Here is a 16,087-nt window from a genome sequence, read left to right on the forward strand (position 1 = left end):
AATTTGGTGTCTAATGGCCAAAAATAATATTAATAAGCAAATTAGACACTGCCGCCACAGCAATTTTCTGATGATGTTGTGATGTTATATTAGGCGGCATACCAAATAATTTTCTAATGATATTCTTTTCTTTTTCTACTTTGGAGTGATATTGAAAGGAGTTTCATCATTTCCACTCTTTCATATGGAGAGATTTTGACTTTTTTGCCTTGAGATTTTGATCCTTATTGCACTGAAAACATAAAGCTTGTGGGAGTTGATTGAAAAACTAAAAGCTATTAGCTAGTAATATAAGAGATCAACGGACTATATTAATTCTAGGGAAATTCACAAAAATAATTAAGATTTTAAAAAAATATATTAAAAATACAGAAACCGTAAAAAATTACAAAAATATAGTGACAAAATTTACAAATTTGTAACAATATAGTTTTTTTTGTAACTAAAATTTACAAATTCATAATTAAAATTTATAAGTTTGTAATCATATGTTACAATTTTGTAAACAATATTTACAGACTAAATAGAAAATTATAACAGACAATTACAGAATCGTAACAAACTGTTATCCGTAATTTTTGTAAAATTTCATATTTTTCAATTTTTTTTAAAATTTACGATGCTAGGTATAATATTTTCTTAATATTCTAAGCTAATAAAACAATGATGGGAATTAAATTCTTTACAAAAGTTAATAAATTTAGGGTTTATATTTTTTTTTTGACATTGTGTTTTTTCTCATTATTTGTTTGGACCATGTATTTTGACAAATTATTTTTTGGACCCTATATTTTGTAAAATGGTTAAAATAGAATCCTAAACCCGATTTTGGTCAATGTTCTCTCAACTAAAATCACAAATAATTTACCAAACTAACAATTCAGAACAAAAATAAAATTTTTCTGCTTAAAAACTGTGTTGTTGTATTCAATTTTTTCTTCATCAAAATTGAGTTTAGGATTCTATTTTAACAATTTTACAAAACATAGGGTTCAAAAAATAATTTATCAAAATATAAGGTCTAAAAAAGTATAAACCCATAAATTTAAGAGTACTTTTTAAGTGAGTTACATCAACATGAGCTGCATATTCTAAGTTTGTTGTATAGTTTTGATAAATGCAATGGATCTTAAGACCAAATACATTAAAAAGAGACTTTAAAAAAAATAGTGTATTAGTCATTGAATTGACCACCAAATTAGCTCTAGTTCGTCTACAAATTAAAGACCAAAATATTAATCAAGAGAGTGGCTTCAATGGTTGCGGCCGTTAGTGCTTCAAATGAGGAAGCCATTGAATCTTTCACTAACATTACTTATTAATATTATATTACATTATAATTAATCACTGTTTTGGGGTCCCTAAGCCTCCGTTATTCCATTGGCCAATTATTAAGGTTGAACACGTTTTGATTGATTTGTTAAAACATAGGTCACGAGGGGAGGCTGCGCCTTATATTTTATTAGTTATAACTAATTAACACTCCTTCTAGAATACATTAACACTATTCATAATAAGGTATATTAATAATACACTATTACTAGGTATATAATCAATGCCACGTCATCATCACATCATGTAGTCTTATTCATCCTTAATTAAAAGTGCAAGTATACACACTACAAATATATGCCTACATATATGGAATAATATCTTTAACTTTAATTATCATGAAATTATATATAAATATGTTATTATTATTATTATTAGCAGTAGTAGTGATCAGCTGGTTTCATCCTCACCTCTTGATCTCTCTATTTATTATTATTCAATTACGTACAAGGAAGTCGAATCTGAATTCCACAAGAAAGCTAATTAAATTAATATACTAAAAAAACAATAAACCCCAATTGAGATGAACAAATTATGGCCAATATTTTTGGCTGAAAAATACCCTAAGAAAAAAAGAAAGAAGTTAAAAGTGTATGTTCTTGAATTCTCTCTGTCTATCAGCTATATAAATATATATATATATATATTTTAAAACATCTGTGTCATGGAATCTCAAATGCGTCACGTAAGAAAATTCTTGTGATTTTGTGTTTGTTACTATTATTGGACATAATAACTTAAATTCATAGCAAAGCAGTCTCCAAAAACTGTAGATCCTCCTCGCTCCACCAATTCTCTAATGAGTCCCCACCACTTAGCCAAGTGTCGCTTTGTGCATTTCCTTGGATATCCGACCCGTACTGGAGCGAACCACCCGACCCGATTTCCATGGGTTGGCCACAGTCGGTCAGGTCCGAAACCGTGGAGTGTTGGGCCTCTGACGTGTCTGATGAAGAGCCAGACACATCGGGCATGGGTTTTGGGTTAGCTGAGCTGGACCCCCACGTGGAGACTCCGGTGGATATGGGCTGGACAGCAGAAGAGGAGTCGGGTCGACCCGACTGGATCCGTTCAACTAAGCGAGGTATCCAAACATAACGCATGGCGTCTTGGAATTGCTTGCTGTTGACGTCACATTTGAGTTGCTTAGCTTGCTTTTGGACTCTGGTTCGCCAATAGTTCTTGATCTCATTGTCCGTTCTACCAGGAAGATATTGGGCTATCTTGGACCACCTTTTCAAATTAAAATTAATTTAATCAATATCGCATTTAGATATAATTAATCACTAGCTGAAATATAATTATATAATATAGGACTAGTATAGTAGTAGTAGTAGTAGTTGTATTAGTACCTGTTACCCCACCGAGAATGAAGTTCAAGAATAAGAAGCTGTTCTTGGAGGGTAATATTTCCTCTTCTAACACTTGGACGCAAGTAGTTTAACCATCTCAATCTACAGCTCTTGCCAGTTCTTTTAAGACCTGCAATATTGTTGATATAATTTCATTAGAGCTAGATAGAGGAGCAATTAATAAGAAAAAGGGTACTGATAAAAATCGAATTTTGATGTGTATACCCAGAAAGATTTCAACTTTTGATGTTGAATTATTAATAAAGGGTTGAAATTTATGGGCTCAGAGAATGATTAAAAATGAAAGAAAAGTGATCATATATATAATTAATAGGGTACCTGCATGGCGGGCAAGGGAGTTCCAGCGACCTTCGCCATGGATGGAGACATAATTGAAAAGCTTGTTATCTTCCTCAACCGTCCATGGACCTTTCCTTAAATCCAATTGATGATCTTCTTCACTTGATAATTGATGATGAGTACTAGTAATTACAGATCCATATAATTGATCTCCCATGGGACCATCCATTTTTGATGATGTGCTTATAATATGTATAGAATATCTATTTGGTTTGGGTGTCCAAGCTCAACCAAAAGAGAGAGAGAGAGAGAGAGAGAGAAAGAGAGTTTGGATTAGTATGGAGATTATAGAGATTATTTATTTGGGGTTTGTTTGATTTGGATTTGGATTGTGTTAGATGATGGGAAAAGGAGTATATATAGAGAAGCGTAAAGATATGGGGATTGGACTGAAAAACAAAAATCAATCTAGTAAGAAGAAAAAGTGACGCACATATTATATGATGATGAATGTGATTGAACGCGGAACAATATCAATGAGAAGAAGAAGATAATGGTTAAAAATTAAATAATAGCGAAAATTCTACCTTTGATCATATTATATATAATAAACTGTTTATTATTAACATTTTTGTTCCTTGCTTTGACCTGTTGACTTTGGGTCTACCGCTCTCTCTCGGCTCTCGCACGCGTACGTTTTCAACACTCTTCTAGACTTAGCTGCTATACTTTCTAAGTCTAACACACTTGTACGTTTTTTCTTTTTCTTTTTTAATAAATTGTAAACAATTAATTGTACGTTTTTCACTCGATCGTAATTTGAAGATAGAGATCTCTATGTATATCCAAGTGGGTCTTAATCTTATTTATTATTATTATCGAACATGCAATATTATCTACACTAACACCAACTAGTATATTTTTTATTCTTCAAGGCCGTGTAGTCCTATTATGTTTTGCATTGCACCATGTGAATATGATGTGTTTGAGTGAAAAGTACTATTATTCATAATTAGTTTTTCGTGGGAGTTAATAAAATAATATGTGACCGACCACAATAATACTAATTACCATCTTGTGTTATATATATATATATTTATATATGATATTTGGCATTGGCCCATAGTATAACTACAGTGATGGTGTCGTGTTGACTATGCATAATTAATTCTCTAAATCTAGTCAATAAAAAACTAAATTTTTTTCTCCCAAAAAAAGACATCGAAACAAAAAAAAAGTTTTTTTTAATAGTTTGGTAGTTCTTACTGGGGTTAATGGTTTTGGATTTCTCTTACTTTTGATTTTATTTAAGATTTAAATACTACGTTGGTGTATTGTTGCCAAAACTATCGACACGTAAAGTCCTATTAAAAGTCACAAGAATTCAACATGTGGGTTAGGTTGAGTGAGTGAAAATTGAAACAATTAATATTTGATTATCAATTAATAAGTTTTGTAGGGGATTTTGACATATATATATAGATATGATAATAAATAGAGTCAGCGAACACATGGATATATATTTATCTATTTATAGGCATCGACCATGCATAAAATTCAACGAATAACCCGGAACGAATCACCAAAAATGATTGAGAGGTGTGTTTGGTTATATAACTGAAAAAAGTGGTCAAATAATCGACTTGTTGTGTTGAGTTAGTTGTTTAATTGTCTTTCATCAGTAGCTACTTAGCTGAAATATCTTGCCTAATTCATGTGTTACATTACTTGTATACAATATATATTAGTTATTGTTGAGCAGTTTTGACTTTCGAACCATCAAAATCAGTTATAAAAGCATGTATATAATTCTGGTTTCAAAACGTTTTCTTGCATAAATATTCAATATTTTCAGCATTAAATTTCATATACATGTGAAACAAATAAACTTTTAATAAGTGAATAGACGATCATCACTGTCTATGCATATTATTATATACGTACACCTACCCCTAGTTATTATGTTACATTGGATTAGAACTAGTTATCAATTAATTAGTACTGATGAATATGATGATCTAATCCATGATGAAGCAAGGCTTTATTGATTTACTATACTAAGTTAATTTCATGCATTTCTTTCCCTAAAAGTACATATATATAGCCGATTTAGTTGTTCATTAAGAAAAATAGTCTATCCATATTTTGTCCGAAAATTATATTTAAAATTTATTACACTATATAAAAGTAATTTACCATGACCGATCGATAAAATTAAAAGAATTATAAATAATGACAATTAAAAAAAAACATATTGTAATTACCTATGTTATTCCTCTTTTCATCAATCTTAATCTTAAGAAAAAGTGTAGTCAAAGAAAATTCCTACGTATTTATTTAGGAATTCATATAAATATTCCAGTCTAGATCAGTCTAGATTGGGACAAATTCTCTCTACTTTAATTAGGAGTAATTTCTCTTAACTTAGTTTCTTGCTTCCCAAGCACTACTAGCAATATAAATAATTAAACTTGGTCCTTATCTGATCTCTATCGAAGAAGAGACTATAAATTACTATATATAATATAGTTGCGGGTCATATCCAATAAGCCATATTAATTTAAAAAACACAAGCTTTTCATTAGTGTACACATTAATAAGTATTGTTAACTAATTTTTTTTATGTGTTCTTAATTATCCATTGATAACAATTCATGTGCATACCACAGGATCGATGTAGTAAAATTATTCTAATACAATTAAAACAAAGAGAGAAAAGGAAAAGTAGAGATCGATATCCTAGTCAAAAAAGTAAAAGAATGAATTAACTAGTAGCTTGGTCCCGACATATCTCTTATATTTAAAAAGTGTGTAAATAAAGAAATTTTTTTTGTTTTAACATATTTTTATTTTTTTTCTGTTAATTTTAATGGAATATTTTTATATTTAACAGAATATTATTATATTTACGGTAGATTGTAAACATGGCTTAAGATTAGATAAAATTAAATAAATAAATTAATTAATTAAAATAAGACATTTTTGATATATTTTACAATGATAATGATTTAATTAAAAATAATAAAACCATACATTTTATAACTTAAATAAAATTGAATTGAATTTAAACTTCACGTATTAGAATAATATCATATTAAACATATAATATAATATAATCTACTATCAACTAGTAATAAACTTAAATTTAAAATCCACGTATAATATTAATATTATATTAAACATATAATATATAATCTCTTGTTGTCACTGTCAAATTCAAAAATTAGAACAAACATAAACTTAAATAAAAATTAATTAATTAATTAAAATAGGATATTTTTAATATATTTTATGATAATTTAAATAATTAAATCATATTTATTTAAAAATAATAAAAGCATATATATCATTTTTTTTACCATATAAATTTGTGTGATAGTTTGTTTTTTATCAAGTGATTGAAACTCTTTTCTTGATCAAATTCACCAAAAAGGCATTGCGAGATACGTTAGAAACTAAAAATAGTTAATGCATGTATATTACTATCTACACTGTGATTTTTTCTATTCTTATTTTATTTCTATTATTAATTTCTTTTTAAATATTAGTGTAATTTATATATATATCATGTAGACATGTAAATATATATATATATCAATATTGTGTTTAAATTTCATATATGTTGAGATTATAAAAATAAATATTTATATATTCTATAAAACTATAATTCATTCTATTATATATATATATATATTTAAAAAACAATGAACCAACTTTTATTAAAATTATATACAATATTTACAACTTTAAAATTAAGCAAACGTGCAAAACACTTAAATGAGGGAATAAAATATATAAATATATATATATATATATACTATTTGCATCCGAAATGGATAAAATGGATACGAAGTTATTTAATGGGGGAATAAAAAGTACTGTAGGAGCTAGGTGGGGAATCAGTTCAAGGCTTGGAATAAATCCAGCAACGAAAATTTATGTTGGTGCTTAGTAATCTAATATACTCACTTTTGGTCAAATCGTATATATATATATATATATACTAGATATAATAAACATGATTATTTAGTTTTATTTATAAAATTTGTTAATTATTTTTATTAAATTTGTATCTTTATCATATAAATTTCAAATAAATAAATAATATTGTATATAAAAAAATAATATAAATATATTAAATGAAAAATTCATACAAAATATTGTTTATAATTTTAAAAAAACAAATATATATAATATGATAACCTTTTTAAACATAAATGATAATTTTTTTTAATAAAAACTAAGATTATGTATTATATTATAATAATATTTTAAAATATTTAAATTTATATTAATATAATTATTAAATATATAGTTTTGTATTAATTATTATTATTATAATAATATTTTATAATATTTGAACTCATATTAATATAATTAGTAAAAAATTATGATTATATATTATTATCATAATAATATTTTATAATATTTAAATTTATATTAATATAATTATTAAATATATAGTTTTGTATTATATATTTCTTATAATAATGATATTTTATAACATTTGAATTTGAATTTATATTAATATAATTAATAAATATCTATTTTTAATTAATTTTAAAGGTAAATTCTGTTAAATATTTATAGTAGTTTGTTAATGTTAACGAAACAAATTGTTAAAACCAAAAATTTTCGTTATCTACACACTTTTTATATAAAAGATATATATATCTATACTAGATACAAGCAATGTGCAATACACATTTGTTTGGTTATATTGATATAATTTATTAATTATTTTTATTTAATTTATATCATTATCATGTAAATGTAAAATAAATAAACAATATTATATATAAAAATGACATAAACATATTAAATGAAAAATTAAACCAAAACATTTTTTATGATTTTTAAAATATATATGTATATAATATGATAACATTTTAAACATAAATAATAATTTTTTTTAATAAAAATTAAGATTATGAATTATATATGTTGACCCTTGATCTAGTCAACGACACAGAGTCAAGTAAAACAATAAAAAAAAATGAATTCAAGACAAAAAGATAAACGACACCAAAATTTTAGAGTGGTTCAGCCCCAAATAATGGTAATAACCTACGTCTACTTAGTGTTCTTATAAATGCAGAACTCCAAAAATTGTGATCAATGAACTAGGGTTCATGAGTTTTATAATCTTGGAGATGAATACAACTTTGGCGGATAAAAACACTATAATTCTCTCTCAAAATTCCCCAAAGTCCTCTATCTTGAGTCCCTTTGAGTCTTGTTGATAGGCTCAAGGAGTTCTTCATGGGTCGATGAGCCTTAATTATATTTAATACAAGCGTATCTAAATAATAATGGAAATCACAATTATTACATAAATGTGAAATTACATATCTGTAGAAAAATATCTTAAATGCTGCGACTAGACTGGTCGCCCATAAAATATGTCGTCTGCTGAGTGAATTCTCTTCTGTTCGATGGTCGAACAGATCGTACTCACTTAAACGGTCACGTGTATCCCACGTGCATGTTAATTTCGCCAAGCCATCAGGTAAATCTTTTTTGGATAAACATTATATTATAATATAATGATATTTTATAACATTTAAATTTATATTAATATAAGTATTAAATATCAACTCTTGTATTAAATATTATTATAATTATAATATTTTATAATATTTGAATTTATATTTATATAATCAGTAAAAATTACGATTGTATATTATTATCACAATAGTATTTTATTACATTTAAATTTATATTAATATAATTAATTATTAAATATCTAGTCTTGTATTATATATTATTATAATAATAATAATATTTTATATCATTTAAATTTGAATTTGAATTTTTATCAATATAATTAATAAATATCTATTTTTAAATAGTTTTAAGGGTATATTCTGTTAAATATTTAGAATATTCCGTTAAAGTTAACAAAACAAATCGTTAAAAAGAAAAACTGTTAAAACAAAGAATTTTCGTTATCTACACACTTTTTATATAGAAGATATATATATATATATATTAGATACAAGAAGCATGTAATATACGTTTACTTAGTTTCATATATAAAATTTATTAATTATTTTTAATGAATTCTATTATTGTCATATAAATTTCAGTTAAATAAACAATATTATATAAAAGAATGACATAAACATATTAAATAAAAATTAAATAAAAACATTGTTTATAATTTTTAAAAATATATATAATATGATAATCTTTCTAAACATAAATGATAACTTTTTTAATAAAAATTAACATTATATATTATATATTATTATTATTATGACATTTTATAATATTTAAAGTTATATTAATATAAGTATTAAATATCTAGTTTTGTATTAAATAATATCATAATAATAATATTCTATAATATTTGTATTCATAGTAAAAAAAATTAGGATTATATATTATTATCATAATAATATTTTATAACATTTAAATTTATATTAATGTAATTATTAAATATTATTATAATAATGATATTTTATAATATTTGAATTTATATTAATATAATTAATAAACATCTATTTTTAATTAGTTTTAAATGTACATTCTGTTAAATATTTAGAATATTCCGCTAAAGATTTAGAATATTATGTTAAAATCAAGAATTTTCGTTATCTACACAGTTTTTATATAAAAGATATCTCTTCTATATAAAAAGTGTGTAGATAATGAAAATTTTTCGTTTTAACAATTTTTTTATTTTTTTTCTCCGTTAACTTTAACGGAATATTCTTATATTTAATAGAATATTCTTATATTTAATGCTAGATTGTAAAGATGACTTAAAATTAAATAAATAATTAATTAAACAAATTAATATATGATACTTTTGAGATATTTTACAATAATTATTTAAAAATAATAAAACCACCTGTTTTATATAATTTAAATAAAATTTAATCAAACTTAAACTTCACGTATTTGAATAATATCATATTAAACATATAATATAATATAATTTACTATCAACTAGCAACAATTTTTTTTAAAAAAAAATATCTACCAACTTAAATTGAAAATCTACGTATAATATTTATATTATATTAAACATATAATATATAATTTCTTGTTGTCACTGCCAAATTCAAAAACTAGAACAAACATGTTACCCCAAATTTCGACACCGTCATAAATGATCCTCGGAATATAGGCTCGTAAAGCGTAAGCTCGAAAATAACAAGCAGTAGCTGGACACTTGTATGAATTTGCATAATTCCTAACTTGTTCTTGTTGGCGATCGAGCACAAGTTCAAAAGGCTCGAGCTTAAGTGTCAAGCTCGAAAGGATGAACATTCTCCGATGCATATAGGTGTAATTCGAGCCTTCGTTGCAAGCTCGAAGATGTTGGTCTCCAATGGCTGAGCTCGATGGAATCACCAGCTAAGGAGGAAACTGACTAGAATAACGAGCTCAAAGTGTTGGTTGATCTCAAAAGCGTGTAAACTTTGCGTTCGAAGTCAGCAATGCGTTATGCACACGATAACTGTTAGGAAATCCATATTCCTTAGGGATTTGTTGTTATCTGATATTAAATCCCAATTATCATGGGATATTATATAATTAATGTATTTATTTGTATTTATTTCAAATTTGAATTGTAACTTCCCAAAATAATGGCAAGATATTCTGGCAACCGGGTCTATAAATGGCCTGGGGAATTTCATTTGTAGAAAAAAATTGTATTGAGAATACTCTGCTGAATTGCTTTGATAAATATTTGAGAGAGTATCACAAATCAATAACATTGACTCGTGGATTAGACAGATTTTAACTGTTGAACCACGTAAAAATCATTATGTTCTTTTCTTATTTCTTATATCTTTGTTTAGTGCTCTTCGGATTTAAGTTGACGAAAAACGGCGTCAACAATTTGGTGCTTTCAATGAGAGCATTAAGAAAATCTTTGGATTGTTTAGTCAAAAACCTCCTGAATTACCAATGGTCGCCTTAAACAGCCCAGGTGCTGGTGGGCGACCATTGCCCCAAATACCTGAGGAGCAAACTCCTCACACTGAAGATTACCCACAGAGACCTGGGAAGCAACCAATGAAAGAGCACGACCCAGACGAGGGGAGTGCATCCTCTGAATCCCAGGGACCGCCTGCTCCCAGGCCTGACGAGGACCTATATTGTAATCATGAGAGGTATATCCCCATTATGGAACTGGAGAATCAGCAACTGCGCCAACAATTGGCAGAGGCCACAAGGCGCAATGAAGAATTGGCCAGACATGGCGCTGAGGTCCAAGCACCACCCTGAAGGCCCAGAGGACGTCCTCGCAGGAGCACGAATGCCAAGAGGTCCAAACAAGGGGCTCAGCAGGCTCGGCCAAGGCCTAGGGCAAACATTGGCGATGAATGCCCTAGAAGGAATACTCAAACCAGTGTTACTGGAAACTCGACTGTGGAGGTAACTACAGGAACATGGAACCGAGCTCCTCAAGCAGCTCGGAGCTATAACCTTGAATCTTTCAGGAACAACCTAGAACCTGTCCGGGCCAATTCTGAGCCTTCTAGAACCAACGATGGGAGGCCACCACCATCGCCTATAAAGCATCTACCATCTCCTATAAGACACCCCTCACCACTCCAAGAGGCACCCCATCCAGCTTCTCATAGGAACCAGGCAGGGGAGACTGCACCACAAAGGCCATCATGCAGTTGCAGCCGAGACGGGGAATCGTCGAACTTGACTTGGACATGGGGGCGAGAGAGAGGCGGCTTGAGGACATAGGGCTGCCCATCCTACGGGAAGCCACATTTCGAGATTGCAAACAACTAGAGCGAGAAGGCCGGTTGAACATCCACCTCGTAACCATCGAGCCCATTAACCAGACAAAAACATCAGTTTTATGAGTGGGAGCTTAGACCTTTCTAGGTCTGTAAGCGTATATGATATCGAACCCAGGAATACTGGGAATTATGGCAATAATCCTGATCTTCGAGATCATCTGAACCAGAACCGGGAGAAGGCCATTCCCGTAACCCCGATTTACGCAATCATTTGAACAACCGAAAGGAACATGTACAACCCGCATATGGAAATAAGTATAACCCTATGCTGAGACAGAGAACTGGAGTTTTTATATACAATAACCAGCTCCCCCAAGCACAAGCTCAACCTCTAGTGGACTTGGTCCAGGAGAGAATTAACCACCTCGAAAGAGCGCTCAGGCTCCTCCAGGATGAAAGGAACAGGGACAAGGATGATGACTCCGATGAGGAGCTCGAGCCTTTCACTCCGCATATTTCCAATATTCCATTCCCTCATAGGTTCAAGATACCCCACGTAGCTCCCTTTGACAGGAACTCAGACCCATATAGCCACCTAAGCACATTCAATACCATCATGCGAGCCAACAACGTTGGTTACGAGCTCAGGTGTATGTTATTTCCAACCACTTTGATAGGACCAGCAAAAAACTGGTTCAAAAAAATTAGAAGACATTCGATCTCATCTTGGGATCAATTGGCAAAGGAATTCAAAAACTAGTTCAAGGCCATGATAGGCGTCAGGCTCGAAGTCTCGCCCTTAACTAATGTCAGACAACAGCAGGGAAAATTGTTGAAAAGTTACCTCGTAAGGTTTAACATATAGGTGGCATGAGCCCGCAATGTCGACGACAGTGGCCACCTTATGGCTGTAAGAGCTGGTATATTACCAGGGAGTCCCCTTTGGGATGATATGTAGAGAAAACCTATAAGAACAATAACCGAGTTCAACAAAAGGGCTCAGACATTTGTCAATGTAGAGGAGGCGAGGTCAGCATTAAAACTGACCCCTCAGCCCATAACTATAATGAAAAATGTTAACTCAGCCTCGACCTTGGCTACCCCATTGACGTCACAACCCTCAGAGATAACCCTTCAAAAAGAAAGAAAAATGAAGGGAATAACTCTGAGGTTAACAGGGGGAAAAGAATAAGGGAGACAAGTACTTCTCCATTTATACGGTGTATACCAAGCTCAATGAAACTTGGGAAAATATCTTCTTCACAAATGAGAATTGGGTCCCATTCAGAAAACTTGACCCAATGTGAAACCAGAAGGCAAAGAGAAACTCCAACAAGTACTACAGATTCCTCAGGGATGTCGGACACACCACTGATGAGTGCCGACAACTGAAAGACGAGATTGAAGGTTTGATCTTGAGAGGATATTTTAGACAATATATAAGAAACCAGAATACCAACCAAGCATCATTTGGACAGAAGGCAGCATCTGCGCAACCTGCCCAACAAAATAACAATTCCCGAGCAAGGGAGGATGATCGGCCTCCCCCAATAGATGGAGAGGATGTGGTAACTGTAATGCCTGGTTACCCCAAGATAGTTACGGTGAACTTTGAACCGTGAATTTAACTTGCTAACCGAGTTCTTTGGTTAAAAATGTGCTTCTAGGTGTTATTAACTCACCAACCAATCCATACCCAGTATCATGTCAAAGTCAGTCATAACCAACTCTATCAAATCCATTGACAATTCTCTGCCCTCTACTGTCACTGGCAAAGATCTGACCCATCTCCTGGATACCACTAATTCCCTAGTGGGTAATAAAGTTCCAAACCCCACAGCATAAAAATCACAGGGTTTACACAGTCTATCAATAATTCTACTAGCAACAAAAGAATGTGTAGCACCATAATCAATCAAAACATTATAAGGGGTTCCAGCACTAAGAAGATGACCTATAACTACTAAGGGAGAAGCCTCAGCTTCTGCTTGTGTCAATGCGAACACTCGAGTCGGGGCCGAGTTGTCCGCTTTCCTGGGTTCTTCTTTTCTTGCCTTAGGGCAATCCTTTCTGAGATGACCCACTGCTCCACATGAAAAGCAGGCTCTTGCCCTAATCTAGGTAGTAAGACTTCCAAGCCTCACTGCCACCTTGACGACCCATTGAGATACCACGAGGTCGCCTATCAGGACCTGGAACTGGGAAGGTGTCAGGAACCTTCATCAGTGGGCACCATCAGTGGGCACCAGCTCCATGGAAAACTTTTCCAATCGATCAAACTTCAAGGCATACTCAGTTACTGACAAACCCCCTTGAAGTAACCTAATGAACTCCTTAGCCTTTACTGCCTTGATGGCATCATTATAATATTTCTCGTTGAACAGAGTCTGAAACTCTTCCTAACTCAGGGCATTGATGTTTTTGGCCTAGGATATAACCTCCCACCAAATTCGGACATCCTCCCGAAACATATATGTGGCACAAGCCACCCTCTCATTACCAGTCACCCTCATGAAATCCAAGATGGTGGTAATCATGCTCATCCACTGCTCAGCTTTAGCAGGATCTGCACTGCATTCAAAAACTGGAGGTTGCTAATTTCTGAACCTTTCATAAAGAGGCTCCCATTTATTACCAACCTCAGGCAACTGCTGGCACCGATATAGGAGGTGCCTCAGATACACTGGCTACTGTAGGAACCTGCTGTTGCCTCAGGAAGCGGAGTTCTTCTCCCTGCCTCCTACAGCTCATTAAATAATTGCTGCAAGTTCGCAGGAGCTAGCTGTGGAATCTAACTCTGGTCATTTTCCTGACCCTGATTATTATTATTCTGGCCTTGATCACCCTGGCCAGTTGACGTATCTGTCTGTCCTGGATTCATTCTTATCAGCTTATACTGTGCTGCAATAGTCAATATGGCTAATCAGGCAGTGATAACTAAACCTCTTGCTGCCTCACGGTCCAAGAACAAGCAGATAACTATCATATTCAACAATTGTACAAATAGATACATGTTTATAGCATTTAGCACTTATCATGTATCACATAATAGTTCCCAATCAACAATACTAATGAGTATGTTCCAGCAATATCAGTACTATTTAGCACACGGTTGCTAAAGATGCAGTATTCAGGGCATAGTCTTAACATGGTGTCTCATGTAAACAAGTAAAGCATTTATAATATATTTAAGCAGTTATACATATAACTACATAAATAGTTACCAAACCATGAGTCAAGCTTGTCTTCCGTGGTGAGTGTACATGCCCAGCCAGTCTACAGGAACCCTAAACCTTGGCACGCTCTGATACCAAGTTGTAACGCCCTGGTTACCCCAAGACAATTACGGTGAACTTTGAACCGTGAATTTACCTCGCTCACCGAGTTCTTTGGTTAAAAATGTGCTTCTAGGTGTTATTAATGTTAGGAAAATATAAATTTGCCTCAATGGAAATGGTAAGAAATTACAACTCTATGCAATATATTACAAATAATAATGGTTGATTTAAAAAGAGTTACAACTATATAACTGAAAATTACAAATAAAAGGAGAAGGAGATGTAAGATGATAGAAATAGAAAATACAACTCTATTACAAAAGATACAAATAAACTATAAGTGTTTGAACAAAAAGAAATAAAAAGATTACAACTCTTAAACAAAAGGTACAAGTAAATAGAACAAGAAGAAATAGTAGAAAAGTAAATGGAAGAAAATAAGAACAAGAACAAAAACAATAAACTCTCATTCATACAACCAAAGTGAAGAGTGTTAGGGATCACCAACTTGAACAAGGTTTGAAACCTTTATCCAAAAGCTTATTTCCCCCTAACTCAAGCACTAAGGGACCTCTCACAGATTATAGGAAATGCTTTCTGGAATTATCAAGCCTCATGGTGTTTCTAGCCAAGTGCTCTAATGGATAGAAATGTTGTGTCTTACAAGTGAGCATTAGGCTCCTATTTATAGAGTTTTGAGACACCCTTTGAATTTCAAATTCCATCAACCCCATGGCTATTACCAATGATTAATTGGATGTTTTATGGAATTAAAATAGAGATTTGGGAGTTACTTGGCTGTTGGAAACGTTCAAAATTGGATAAAAACCGAATTTGTATGAAGCTGTCAGCCACTAGGGCCGCGACGCTTGAATTTTTAGCACCCAAATTTTTTAGTTTTTTCCAAAACGTTCCAATTTATTCCCACTTGATTTTGTAACTTCCATACACAATATGGGAGTTAAAATCACATCTCTATCGGCCATTTCTCATATGGCTTTAAGAAATTCATCTCAATATTGTGTAACAACAAATCTACACAATAATGGGTGATATTTAGGAGTTACAAATTTGTGATGAAATTGTAACATCAAATATGTTACATGTT

The 16,087-nt window shown here is 31.2% G+C and overlaps 1 protein-coding gene across 1 annotated transcript; it reads right to left on the minus strand.

The window, feature by feature from the left end:
- Positions 1 to 1,730: 1,730 nt before the first annotated feature.
- LOC133790423 (transcription factor MYB78-like) lies at positions 1,731 to 3,431 on the minus strand. Its single transcript, XM_062228059.1, has 3 exons — positions 3,024 to 3,431; positions 2,685 to 2,814; positions 1,731 to 2,565 (listed from the first exon to the last, which is right to left on the minus strand). Exons 1-3 carry the CDS (start codon positions 3,211 to 3,213, stop codon positions 2,076 to 2,078), a joined length of 810 nt encoding a protein of 269 aa, XP_062084043.1. The 5' UTR covers positions 3,214 to 3,431; the 3' UTR covers positions 1,731 to 2,075.
- Positions 3,432 to 16,087: the final 12,656 nt, after the last annotated feature.

The sequence above is a fragment of the Humulus lupulus genome, chromosome 1 (assembly GCF_963169125.1).
Source record: "Humulus lupulus chromosome 1, drHumLupu1.1, whole genome shotgun sequence".
Classification (NCBI taxonomy): domain Eukaryota; kingdom Viridiplantae; phylum Streptophyta; class Magnoliopsida; order Rosales; family Cannabaceae; genus Humulus; species Humulus lupulus.